At 47.3% G+C, this 14,163-nt stretch overlaps 1 protein-coding gene across 1 annotated transcript in view; it reads right to left on the bottom strand.

Moving 5' to 3' along the window:
- The window catches only part of Pdzd2 (PDZ domain containing 2), a 249,321-nt gene extending 237,914 nt beyond the window's left edge, over positions 1-11,407 (bottom strand). The window contains exon 1 of the mRNA XM_013018674.1: positions 10,932-11,407. Within this exon, the coding sequence (XP_012874128.1) occupies positions 10,932-11,407 (476 nt within the window). The remainder of the gene's footprint in view (positions 1-10,931) is intronic.
- Between the last annotated feature and the right edge of the window lie 2,756 nt (positions 11,408-14,163).

A 14,163-nucleotide genomic window follows, 5' to 3' on the forward strand; every position in this document is an offset into this window, starting at 1 on the left:
AGTCTCAGGGCTTGAACTTAGGTCCTGGGCACTGTCCCTGAGCTTCTTTTGCTCAAGGTTAGCACTCTACCACTTGAGCCACAGTGCCACTTTCTGCCTTTTTCTGTGTATGTATTACTGCAGAGCTGAACCCAGGGCTTCATGCATGTTAGGAAAGCACTCTACCATTAAGCCACATTCCAGCTTGGATATTTAATTTTAGATCTCTTGCTGATTATCAAGGTTTCAAATCATTAGTATTATCTCCATGCTTTAGGCTAGTTTTCTTGGATGAGCTTCGCTTGGATATAACTTCATAGTTCACATTGACTCTTGATAGCTTTAAATTTTAGTTATAGCTTTTTATTTTTGGCTAGTGTTGGGGCCTGAACTCAGCACCTTGGGTTCTCATTTGATTTTTTCCAATTAAGGTGGGCTATCATTTGAGCCCTAGCTCCATTTTCAGCATTTTGCTGATTAGAGGTAAAAGTCTCTTGGCTTTGCTGCCTGGGCTGGCTTCATACCTTGATCCTCAGATCTCAGCTTCCTGAACTGCTAGGATTACAGGTATGAGCCACCAGTGCCCAGTTCCAGGCATTTTCTTATTGCTTGCTTATATCTGCATTTGTTGTATAATTTTTAACTATCTTTTTCCATCAAGAATTTTTTAGTTTATCTTCCCATTTAGTAAAAATTGATCTAGTTAATACCAAATAATTTAAGTTGTACAACATCACCCACCAGCTGAGCCTGCATAGACCATAGCCCCTTGAAGAAAGTCCAAAGTAAGTGAATCAATCGGGTATCATGACTCTTCCATCTAATTCTAGCTTGTCAGGAGGCTGAGATCTGGAGGACTGGAGTTCAAAGTTGGCTGGGGAAGAAAAAAATCCATGAGAGTCTTTTTCAAAAATAGCTAGCAAAAACCTTGTCTGGAGCTTGGTCCAAGTACTAGAGCTTCAACTCCAGCAAAGCAAGCACGCCAATCATGTGTGAGACCATGAGTTCAAACTTCAGTATGAGCAAAACAAACATCACACAGAAAAATCCCCTACAGACCAGTCATGGACCTTTTGGGTCTTTCCTCCTTCCCTTGGTACCTGTCACACACCACACAGGACAAAGGATGCTTTGACATACAGTCTAAGCAAATGGTTGTTGGTCCATATCTAAAATAATAAATAATTTCTTTCTCTGGTTCATTCATTTATTCACTTATGGTACTGGGGATTGAACTGAGGGCTTTGAGCTTGCTAGGCAGAAGTTCTACTTCCTGAACTATCCTCCTCAACCCTTTATACTTTAGTTCTTTTTGAATAGGGCCTTGAGTTTATGTGTGGGTCAGCCTGGACTGTGATACTCCTACTTTTTTGTTTCCTCAGTAGTAGGAGAATAGGTGTGCACCACCATGCCAAGCTTTATTGGCTGAGACATGTTCTCATGAAACTTTACCTGAACTGGCCTCAAAGCATGATTTTCCTGATCTCAGCCTCCTGAGCAGCTAAGATTACAGATGTGAGCCAACATGCCCAGTCTTGATTTTGTAGGTTTTTGTTTTTTGTATCAGTCATGGGGCTTACTCTGGGCCTGGGCGCTGTCCCTCAGCTCTTCAGCTCAAGGCTAGCACTCTACCGCTTGAGCCACAGCACCACTTCTGGCTTTTTCTGCTTATGTGGTACTGAGGAATCAAACCCAGGGCCTCATACATGCAAGGCAAACACTCTGCCACTGAGTCAACCTTCCCAGCCCCTCCATTTTGTAGTGTTTAAGATAGAAAAACCTATCTTGGTCTGCTGATAATTTTGCCCCTCTATGGACTGTCTCCGGCCTCCCATTTTGGCAACCTCCAGACCTAAGCCACTTTCAGGTTGACAGCCATGCACATCGACTCTGCCCATTATGCTGGTCATACAAGGGTGCTGCAGGAATGGTATCTGGACGAAATGAAGGTTGAACTTGGTGTGCAGATTGCAGACACTTGTAGCTAGCATTGAACTTTTAAGGGCAGCTACTTCCTCCATAGCTGAATTCTCCCTCGGGCACATTTGGGAACATACATGTGTGATCCCAAAGGCCAAGAGCATCTTCACAAATCTCAGTCCATGTAAACAGTCAAACCTCATACTCCACCTAAGGATTGAGTAAGCATTCACTGTGGGTGTGGAAATAGCGCAGCCTCTGTCTCCCTTTCCAAAGGGAAAAGGCTAAATTTAAGTCCAAGAGCCATTGGGAATGTCAGAATCGTTTTTGTTTTTCATTGATGAGGAAAGGCCTGAACAGGCCCCCGACGGGTAAGTAGGCTATAAGGCCCTCAGCTGGCCTAGCATCCAAGTCCAGGAGGCTCACCATGGCGGCCGTCCATGGGTGAACATCAAGATCTGGGAGCTCCAGGCATTTATTCCTGTGAGTGGCCAACATGTGTGGAAGGAAAGTCAGGTTCGTTACCAACAGCCAAGCAGCAGTGTGGCTCCCTGCTCTTCTCCTGAAGTCACTGAGAAAGGATTCAAAGACCTCTGAGTCCCTGGAGGGCATCTGAAACCTCAAACCAGGGAGGGAAATGCTCATAACTTATTTAATACCTACACATAAAGTAGAAGATTCCTTTAAAAAAAATGGCCCCAGGACTCCCAGAGGGGTGTGAAGTCTGCCCAGTCACACCGAGATGCTTCCATCTTCTTTGTTTTTATGGTTTAAAAGTGTCTTGCTGAGTGCCAGGGGCTTACACTTGTAATCCTAGCTACTCAGGAGGCTGAGATCAGAGGATCTTGGTTGAAAGCCATCCTGGGCGGTTAAGTTGGTGAGACTCCATCTCCAGTGAACCAGTCAAAAGCCAGATGAGAGGTGTGGTTCAAGTGGCAGAGCACTGTGACCAAGCAGACCGAGTGAAAGGGAAGGGCTGTGTTCAAGCTCCAGTATTGGCACATACACACGAACAAAGAGTGAGTGTCTGAAGTGGAACATTTGGGGTTTCCATCTTCCCAGGTGAAATCAGCCATCCAGCATGGGCCGCACTGCCTCCATTAGGCTCTGAGCAGGGTGCCAAAGGCCTCTCTGGCTGTCTGTAGTTCTGGAACATATCCTTACTTTCACATAATCTTCCTTTATGAAAAACAAGTAGACCCTAAAAAAGACACGCTGAGGTGGGTGCCATGGTTCAAAGCTATAATCCTAGTTACATGTGTGTGTGTGTGTGTGTGTGTGTATGTGTGTGTGTGTGTCAGAGATTGGGGGGGATTATCGTCAGAGGCCAGCCAGACAAAAGAAGTGTGTGAGACCCCATCTCAACCGAAGAACATGCAAGGTGGCACATGTCTATTAACCCAGCTACCAGGGAAGTGGCATTTGCTTGTCACCTCCAGTGACACAGGTCAGAGGATCACAATCCAGGGCAGCATGGGCATAAAGTGGGACCCTACCTGAAAATAATTAACACAAAAAGGGGCTGGAGGCATGGCTCAAGTGGTACAATACCTGCTTAGTAAGGGCAAGGCCCTGAGTTCAATCCCCAGTATGGGGGGAAATCAAAACCCTGCTGTAGGGGCTGTGGGCAATGGTCCCGTTGATTTGTGGCCTGGGCACAGGTGTGGTAACACGGTGAGTTTTCTCAGAGTCCTCCCCACCGCCAGCGTGGTATTAGAAATGGCTGATATTCAGTCCCCTTAAAAGGCTTCTCAGTCCTGGAAGCTGGAGTTAGAGAAGCTGGAGAGGAAGGCATCTTTTTCCCATGCGCATGTGCACTGGTGGGTTTATGGGACCAGCTCCTCCTTTTCTGCGGAATCCTGGGGCTGGGTGTGTTGTTGGGACAGAGCGGGGTGCCTCACAGGGGCCGAATGAGAAGGGGGCAGTCAGAGAAGGGGGCAGCGCCAAGTCACATCCTGTTGGAAGATGGCTCAGAGGGTGCCACTGGTGGGACCTGGGAAGCCTGAAATCACTCTTCCTGTGACACGCAGGGATGTGCACTTCATTGCAGCCACTAGGTGGCAGGCGGCAGCTCTCAGAGCCTCAGAGTCTGAGGGCATGGGGCTCCCCATCCATTACACTTTTCATAAAGTTGCTACCAGCTCTGTTGACATGGAAGGGTCTAGAAGTATTCGCCATCGACTCGAAGAACGTGTTAGAAAAACTGGACTTTCTATTTGTTTTGAGTAGGAAACAATAAACTCCAAAACCATCCTAACCTCATCAGTTACTATTTTGCTGTGTTGAGGGAAAAAGTTCTAGAATCGGAACCAATGAACACGAATTTCTGCCCAGGCTCTTCTCCAGGAAAATACCCGAGTCTGGAGAAACCATTCCTCCGAGCCTCAGTTTCCTCGTTGGTGCAAGGACAAGGAGGACTTGAGTGAACTCTGGATGGCTTTCCCAAGCCAAGTCATGAGATGCGGATCTGTGGGAAGGAGAGGCCCGAGCGGGCTGGGACGCTTCATTTCCGGCACATCCTCGGGGAATGGCTGTTCCACATGGCGAGTTTTCCAGATAATTGAATTTTAAATGCTGAAACTTGTTTTCCTTTTAACCTTCTGCAATGGAAATCTTTCGAAAGTGTATTACACGCTTCTCTGGCTTCTTAAACAGCATGCTGACTATAATTTAACCTTTCTATAATGTCTCTAGGTCATCACAATGACCTGCTTTTAATATATATATATATATATATATGTATGTATATATATATACACACACACATACATACATACATACACACATATTGTCTTACCTGCAGCATCAAGTGCCTCTGGGTATATTAAGCTAGGCAGAACCTTTGTGTTAAATGGCCCCAGAGACCATATTATAAAGCTCTAATTGGCAAATTCTTCCTCTCCCTGTCTCCTACCTACATCCCTACCTGCAGTCATTTCTCCAAGTAACACCTCGCAGTCTCTTGACACTCCGCTTAAAACCTGCTAGAAGCCAGCCAGAACTCAAGGTTGCCATGGGTAACCAGAGTCTCAGCTTGCACCAACCCTAAATTTAATTTTACGCACAATTCCAAGGCAGTAGGGATCGTGCTGGAGGTGACTTCCACCCAGGGCTGATCCTCAGCTCGTTCTCACAGCATGGAGTGCCTTGGTGCCAGGCAGCCTGCTCCCCCCCCCAACCCCCAGGGAGAATCCCACCCACACAACAGGGTGACTCTTCTTGCTGGCGGTGACTCCTCACATCCCAGGACCCACAGGTACTGTCTGGCTGGGGGATCTGAAGCCTGGGGACGGACTCTGCCTTCCCTTCTACAAATCCACAGCGAGTCCCCCTCTTCCATGGCTGCTGCTCCTTGGAGTCAATCACACAGTCCCCAAATATAGTAGAGTATAAGCTATTTTGAGAGAAGAGAGAAAAGAAGGAGAGCGGGAGGGAGAGAAAAGGGGACCACATGCACATTTTTTTCATTATAGTAAATTATTACACTTGTTTGACTCTAGTATAATGTATTGTGGCTAATCTCTTCCGGTGTCTAATTGTTTTTTTGTTGATCATGGGGCTTGACTCTGGGCCTGGGCGCTGTCCCTCAGCTCTTCAGCTCAAGGCGAGTTACCACTAGAGCCACAGCACTACTTCCGGTTTTCTGGTGGTTAATTAGAGATACGGGTGGACTTTCCTGCCCTGGCTGGCTTTGAACCACCATACTCAGATCTCAGCCTCCTGAGTAGCTAGGATTACAGGCGTGAGCCACCAGCGCCGGGCTCGGTGTCTAATGTCTGTGTAGGGAAAAGCACAGTCTAGGTAGGATTTTTGTCCTATCTGAGGATGAAGGGGGGCTAGCTTGAGCATCACCCCAATTTCCGGGCTGAAGCTCATTCTTCCCCTCTCTTGTGAGTGGCTGCCAGGGTTTGTGGCCCTTCTCCTTCCCTCACACCCCTCTGGCCCCTTTCTCAGGTGCAGGATGGTGCTGGGTTCAGGTTGCCTGAGGCGGAGTGGGTGGGTGTTACGGCTCCTTTTGACTGAAGATCTATCCCGTGCCAACTGCAGGATGGAATACATCAAGCAAATTGTCTCTCAGCCACTGCACAGCCCTGCTGGGAAACAGAACCGGCCTCTGGCGGTGGAGGTGACTTGGCCCAGCCACTGGGCCATCCGTCGTGCTGGAAGCCAGAGCCGTCTCTCTCTGAGGACCGGCGTCATTTGGACTCTATGCCATTCACATTTATTAATGCACAACACCATCCAGAGTTCTCAAAATGGACATTTAAGAAGTGAAATGCAGGCTCTTAAAAAAAACTACTTGTTTTTGTTGTGGTGTGTGGGTTTGGTTTTAATTAATTCCACATTCCATTACCAATTTGGAGCAATATGTCCTCTGGGACTAGATCGGATTCACTTCTAGAAAGCCTGCCTACGGAGTGATCAGGGGGTTACAAAGTATTCCTCGTAGGAACTAATTGAAAAAAACCCTCTAGTTCTTCTTGAGCCAAACAGAAGGAAATCAAACATTCCAGAAAATCCCTTCTTTCCCAGAAAGCTGATGCTGGAGCTCACAGAGACTCCTGTGTGTCACAAGCTATGCCTACAAGATGGCACATGTGGTGTCAAACAGGACCGATAGACCTTCCTTTTCCAGAAAGTTCTCTGGAAGTGCACACCATGGTAAAACTGTCACCACTCAGAACTTCTTATAGAGCCTAGAAGCAAAAGCTCAGGCCTCAGGGATGTCAGCCAGTGCGAAGGTGGGAACAGGGGCTGGAATCTGGGGACCAATCCAGGTTTAGATTGCATCCTGTACCTCGGGCACAGGAAGGAAGTCACTCCATTCCCTATGGCAGTACCCTTCCTGCTAACGTCATCTTCAGAGATGAACATTCCAAACTGACCCCAACATAATGTTTAAGATAAGCAAACCATGATCTCATCTTGCACAGTTTGCACCTGCTCCTCCCACTCAACACAGGCAGGGCCCAGTGCCCTTGTCCAAAAACACACTCTGTGCTCTGAAGTTTCCAGAGAAGCCCATGGCAAAGAGAAAAGAACATATGCGACCCTGAAGCAGCAGGGTCAAATCATCCTTTGTGTTAGTTTTCAAACGCTGCTATAACAAAATACCACCTCCTATGGAGTACCTTAATGAACCGAAAGGTATTCTCCCACTGCTCGGGAGAATAGACACCCAAGGCCAAAGTCTCAGCAGGGCTAGGCTCCCCTGATTCTCGGGAAGGGTCTGCTCTAGGCCTCTCTGCTAACACCTGGTAAATCTTTGGCTGGTGGTGGAGGAACACTGATCTTCCCATGACATTCTCCCTGTGTACCTGTGTCCAGATCTGCCTTTGATAAGGACACCAGTGATGTTCCGGGTCAGCATCCTCTCATCTCAGTGAGTCATCTCTGTGAGGGCCCAACTTCCAAACAGGACCCTGGGGGTGAGGACTTCCACATGTAAATTTGGGGAGATACAATTCAACTTACAAGATAAGCTTTAAATTCAAAATCAAACCCAAGCAAAGCAACAGGGCAGATCCCTGCTAAGAGTGTCTTCTTGTATGATGTACAATTCAGCATGTTGGCAAGGTTAGCAGAACTTGCTGTGTTGACCCTGAATCTTTTGCTTATAAATAAGTCAGTGAGCAATGAAGAGGTGTTAGCTGAGGGCAGAGGGGCACACGGGGTCTCCGCAGAGCTCCAATTCCTCCTCTCTTCACTGGAGGACAAAATCCACATGAGGAGATGAGAACGGTTAGTTATAAGAGTAACAAAGGAGCCGGGCACCTGTAATCCTAGCTACTCAGGAGGCTGAGATCTGAGGATCACAGTTCAAAGCCAGCCTGGTCAGGAAAGTCTGTGAGACTCTTATCTCCAATAAGCCACTCAGAAAACCAGAAGTGGCGCTGAAGTTCAAGTGGTAGAGTGCTAGCCTTGAGCTGAATTGCTGAGGGACAGTGCCCAGGCCCAGAGTTCAAGCCCCACAACCAGCAAAAAAAAAGAAAAAGAAAAAAAAAAGTGTGTCACTATACAGCATTTATATTGTGTTGGGTTTTATAAATAATCAAGAAATGATTAAAAGCTACAGATGGATGTGCAAAGTTTGCATTCAAATATTATGCTGTTAATATTTTTATTGTATTATAAAGGTGCTAGACAGAGGAGTTACACCAATCAGGTCATGAGTACGTTTCTTTTTGGGCAATGTCGCCCCTTTCCTTGTTCTTTCTCAGTTTTTCCTAGGCCATTTTATAGAAAGGACTTGAGCATTCTTAGATTTTGATGTTCACTGCGGGGGGCCTGGAACTAACTGTCCTCAAATACCAAAGAGCACTAGATCCAAGATCCAAAGTGCTTACAGCCATAATGCTCCGGCTAGAGGTAAGTTTGCCAACGTTACTCTGCCGTGTGTGGTGTGGTCTGCCGCCCAAAGCTCAGGTGTTGAAAGCTTGGTCATTGGGAGGTGTGTGGACTGTTAAGAGATGGGCCTAGTGTGCATACTTAGTGGGAGGCCCTTACGGCAACTGGAACGTGCCCTCTGAAGGGAATGTGGGATGCTCATCTCCCCATGGCTTCTGGCCTGATGACACACCTTTTCCCTCACACATAGGATACTGTCATGACAATATCTACCCTCAGGCCCTCATCAGAGGCTGAGCCAAGGGACCTGTCTGATCTTGCATGTTTAGTGGTATGAACTAAATGAACTTTTTTCTTTGTAAGTAGCCTCTCTCTGGTATTTCATGATCGTCAAGAAAACATGGACGAATAGAGATTCAATACAAAAAAAAAATGGAGTTGCCTTTTGTAAGTTGAGGCAAGAGGGCTCTGTTTTCCTGGTCAGTTTGGATAGGTAGAGATGCCATTTGGAGAGTTCTAGTCATTTTCTTCCCTGGTGTCTGGGATTATGCTGAGGGGTGTTTTGTGCAGCTGTAAACCATCCATGAAATTATGTACCAAACCACAAGGCTCAGTGGTTCAGAGCACGGACTGTGGAGTCCGGCAGATGTGGATTTCCATGTGGCTCTACCTCTTATTTAGGTGACCTTGGGTGAGATATGGAGATGTGGGGTCTGCCATCTGTGCTTCCTCGATAAATATATGGCAGGTATGAAACGAGATCCTGGATGGAGAATGTTTATCCTGGTGAATACATAGTATTCACCAAATACTTTGAATACATAGTAATCAACAAATAGTACTTAGTCTAGTTTTTCCAGAGACCTAGAAAGCAAACTTGAAAAATCCAACTATTTTCCTTCTCTTCTGTCTCGTAGGCTTCTCTGTTGTTATGAAGAGATGGGGGAGCCCAGGCCTTTGGGTGCTTGGGGCAGGGTTAACTCAGCGGATTTGGGGTATTTCATCCATGTGTATTCAAGAGAAAGGACTGGCTCTTGAGCAGCCCTGGGAGCTAACATCTCAGCTCCTTGTGAAAGACCCTGCCCTAAAAGAACACCTCTGTATAGGTGGGGCATTCAGCCATAGCTGATACTTTATGCTGTGTGGATCCCTGGTGGAGGCCTTGGGTCACAGGCATTGGTTTGGGACTCAAGACTGAGTAAAATCAGCCATAAAGGGCTCTTCGCACCCACATGACAGACCCTGTAGAAAACCTCCACCGATGAGCGCTGAGCCAGCCTCCCTGCTCAGCAATGCTCTGTGTGCATGGGGAGATCTGAGAGCTGTCTGAAGAAGCCCTGGGGGACGGCTGGCAGCTGGAAACTGGAAGTAGTTGCTCCCAAGCTCCACTGCGCACCTTTCGCCTCGGCTGACCTCAATTCCTAGCCCTTCACTACAATGCACAGGGACTGTGATGGCTCCTCTGAGTTCTGCGTCTTCCTAGGCAGTCATTGAAAACGAGGAGGCTAGTGGTGAAGGAGTAAATTAGTTTGGCCTGAGACAGTGTCTTGACCTAGCAGGCTGAAACCAGATTCAAGAGATACATTATTCCACAACATCTTGCTCCTGCCTTAGCCTCTTCTAGTCCCCATAGCCTTCCCAAGACCCTGGGGAGAGGGTTTGCAGAAAGGACCTCATCTGACCAATAAGATGTTACCTTCAAAGCACTTCATTTGAATAGAGGCAATCAATCAGAGCATAACTCAGGGTGTAAGAACCTCAGGAGAGAGGCTGAGAGTGTGACACAGCCACATGAAGAGGAGCAGAGGGACATCGACAGCTCGGTGAGGCAGAATGGAGATGAAGCAGCAGCAGAGGCTGCACATTTTGAGCTAGATACCTCTAAATGAAGTTTTTACACTCATCTTCCATTCGCCTGAGCTTCACTCACTGAACTCCTGAGACAAGAACCCAAGGAAGCTACCGCTTAGTCCACAGTAGAGCTGCAACAAAGGTCACCATGGTCTGCCCTGAGCTGCAACACACAACACTAAGCAGGCTGGCCTGCTCCAAAGCTGCAGCCCTACTGGTCTCTCCAGCTGCCGAGCCAAATGAACCGTGTGAGCTCTGTCTACTGTAGAAAGATCTCATGCGTGGGGATCCCCAATTCACACGGGAAACAACAAATTGTCCCATCTTAATTTATTGCTGTAGTATGTGGCCATGTGAGTGGATTATACAGCTATGTGCAAGCATGCCCATCCAACATTCAGATGAGCTCCCAGCGGATCACTCTGCCAGGATGGGCTCTCTGGACCTGGGTCTGGTGGGAGCAGTGTGGGTGTGGTAACTAAGGTGATCTACACAGGTAGACTGAGGCACACTTAGGCCCCCCCTCCCGTGCCCCCACTGCAGAGCTGCTGAGGTGAATGGATGGGAGAGGGGAGCCCCATGTGACAGCTCTCCTATTCTTGTTTCATGCCCGGTTTCTTTTCATTCTACCCCAAGTTTCAGGGGAAAAGGAAATAGTCGAAGTATCTAGGAGTGGGCGAAGCAACAATGATCCATGGCAGGAAACTTGGACTCCATGCGTTTACCCTGTGGAGGATAAAGTGGGCCTTCAGCAAGACCCTGAACTCTGCAGCCGCGTGCCTGAGCAGCAGGCAGCTGGAGCACCCGGTTCCACCAGGTTCTCCCTCTCTTACCTGGCGCCACTAACATCCACTCCGACCATCAGCTGCCCGTTGAGGGAGAGGATCTCATCCCGGAGCCGGACCTTCCCGCTCTTCCCTGCTGGGCTGTTCTTCCTCAGCTCCGTCACCCAGATGCAGCCCACGTCCAGCACGGGGCCCTGGTGGGTTTTCCTCTTCTTGCCCCCTCTGCGTTTCTCTCCATAGTCTCCAAAAACAGGAATGTTCCCAAAACTGAGGCCTACGGTCTCCGTGTCTCCCAGCTGCTTTGTGAGGTACACAGTACAGATCTCCATTTCTGGGGGGCTGTGGTCGGGTGGGACCGCACTGTCATCCACAGCCAAATTCAGCTGGATATATTCCTGCAGCTTCTGGATGGCTGCCTGGCAGAGCCGCTGCTCGGGCCCGTCCCCGCCCTCCCGAAGGCTGTTTTGTAGCCACTGGTAGAGGAGGGGCAGGTGCAGCACGGCATTGTCCTGGGTGATGGGCATGGTGCTCACTCTTGGCCGCCAGCATCATGAGAGCGCTTGCTTCTGGGGGCTGGACCCCACAGGGCCCCACGTCTCTGGAGATCCCTGGCTGTCATCAGCTTTGCCTGTGTTCATGTTCAGGCTGGCCGCGTGGAGCCGAGGGATGGATGCCTCCTGGAGACTGAGCTGTTTGTCTTGGCCAGCAGGAGGACAGGACACAATAAAACAACAGAGGAACAATGGCTATGGGACTGCTCACCACAGCAAGGAAGCAAGTATCTGACAAGTTCTTGCTTGGTTCATTTTACAGCAGGGTGCATGCAAATGCAAATGACATGGAAATGAGGTGTTCTCCCAACAGCAACGGCAACAGCATGTCCTCCTGGGGCTCATTCACACCTGAGAGGAAGAGGGAAAACAGAGACTTCCAGTCACAACTGTGAAGTTTCTAGATAAAATGCGAGCTTCTGCATTACAGACGCACACTGTTCAGTTTTCATACACCAAGTACGACCACAAACCTCACGACTCCTTTTTCCCCAGTGTGGCTCATTCTATCCTACACTCAGACTGTCTCTGTTTGTCTCTGTCTGTCTCTGTCTGTCCCTCACTTTCTCTCTTTCTCTCTCTCTCTCTCTCACACACACACACACACACACACTTCCCCCAGAGGAAGGCCTTGGGAACACTGGCCTCCTCTCCAAAGTTGTTTGATCAGCAGACAAGTGAGATATCAATTAGCAGGATAGCTTTCATCACTATACTATCAAACACAAACCCAACCAGGAGGCTTTGTGAGAAGACCTCCCCCCCCTCCGCTAGAAGATAGTAGAGAGTTTCTGGATCAGTTTTTACCAGTTGGGAATAATGTTACCTCAACTGAGAATGCATAACTTGGCCGAAAGAGTCAAAAGAAGTGATATTCCCAACACTGTATCAATGCATTACTTCAGCCAGAAGCATTTATTTGGAATGCTAAGGCTGTCAGCTTCAGGCTATTCAAAATTAATTTAAATTATCATGGCTATTTGCTTGAGATGGGAATCAAATTGGAGAATTATATATGGTAGACCAAAGTGCATATGGCTGTTGCAATGGGTCTCCACAGCCACAAATCCTGCTTGCTGATGACCTGGGCTGATCTCAGAAGGGGATGCTTTTACATCATTGTATTGAGAGACAATGTCTATATTTGAAACTCAGATTCCAAGTCTCTCTCTTCTTAGGGGCACTGTCAACATTTTATTGGAAGAACCATATTTTTCATAGTATAGGTTGAAAACGAAGTGTTTTGGATTTCAAATGTTTTTGGATTTTAGAATATTTGCATATCTATATATCTATATCTATACTGAGAGATCTTGGAGTAGGGCCCAACGCTAAAGCTGAAATTAGTTAGGGTCCTATATATCTTATATATGTCATGATGCTAACTTTTCACTATAGTTCATTATTTGGACATGAGACAAAGTTTCACGATGTGGCATATTCTACCTATGGTGCCAAGTAGTACTCTGAAGTCTCAGATTCTAGATCGTTTTGGAGCTCAGATTTTTTCTGGATAGGGGTACTTGTAAGATGCTCTAACTTTTCTTATGTCTTGAGTTATCTCAAATCACAGCATGTAGATGAGAATGCTTGTTTTCCTTGCATATAAAATTTTCCAAGAAAATTACATAGAATAAGAGGCTGGAAGAATTACTGGAAAATTCTAGATTATAGTCATGCAACTAAAAGGTTAGGTAGTAGGGTATGGTAGTGCATGCCTGTAATTTTAGCACTCAGGAAGCAGAGAAAGGAGATCTGGAGTTGGAGGCCTGCCTGGACTACATAGTGAATTCCAGGGGATCCTGAGTAATATAGACCCTGCCCCCAAACAAACAAACAAACAAAATAGTTATGTGATGTGAACTTTTGAGAACAAGACTGTCTTCGAGGCTGCCCCTACCCACTCAAAGGAATGATTTTCCCAACCCCACCACATCTCAAGGTAGGTTTCTAGTTCTATGTTATCTTTTGATCCCACCCCCTTGGCCAAAACTGATTGGATTACAGATAGATAACTGATCCAAGCTGAGCCAATTGGATAGGCTCACCTCTGATGTGTTTTGCTTTGTCTTTCCTGGGGCTTGAACTCTGGGCCTGGGTGTTGTCCCTCAGCTCTTCAGCTCAAGGCTAGAGCTCTATCACTTGAGCCACAGTGTCACTTCTAGCTTTTTGGTGGTTAATTGAAGATAAGAGTCTCTTGGGTTTCCTGTCCAGGCTGGCTTTGAACCACAATTCTCAGATCTCAGCCTCCTGAATAGTTAGGATTACAGACATGAGCCACCAGTGCCTGGCTCATCTCTGATGTTTTAACACATTACTTTTTTTGGGGGGGGGGATGGGCATCAGTCATGGGGCCTGAACTCTGGGCCTGGGCGCTGTCCCTCAGCTCTTCAGCTTAAGGCTAGCACTCTACCACTTCAGCCTTTTCAACCACTTCCGTCTTTTTTTTTTTTTTTGCTTATGTGGTGCTGAGGAATCGAACCCAGTGCCTCATGCATGCAAGGCAAGCGTTCTACCACTGAGCCACCTTCCCAGCCCCAACACATTACTTTTGAAAACAATAGAAGGAAGAGTCTATTTGCATTTACGCTTTTGCTTAGGGATTTTTTTAGGTTTCTTTTAGGTAGTTAGAATTTTGAAATGGAATTTATTATAAGGTTGGATGTAGTCTTTCTTTTTTTTTTTTTGTCGGTCGTGGGGCTTGAACTCTGGGCCTGGGCGCTGTCCCT

Source organism: Dipodomys ordii, unplaced genomic scaffold, assembly GCF_000151885.1.
Source record: "Dipodomys ordii isolate 6190 unplaced genomic scaffold, Dord_2.0 Scaffold41, whole genome shotgun sequence".
NCBI classification, from domain to species: Eukaryota; Metazoa; Chordata; class Mammalia; order Rodentia; family Heteromyidae; genus Dipodomys; species Dipodomys ordii.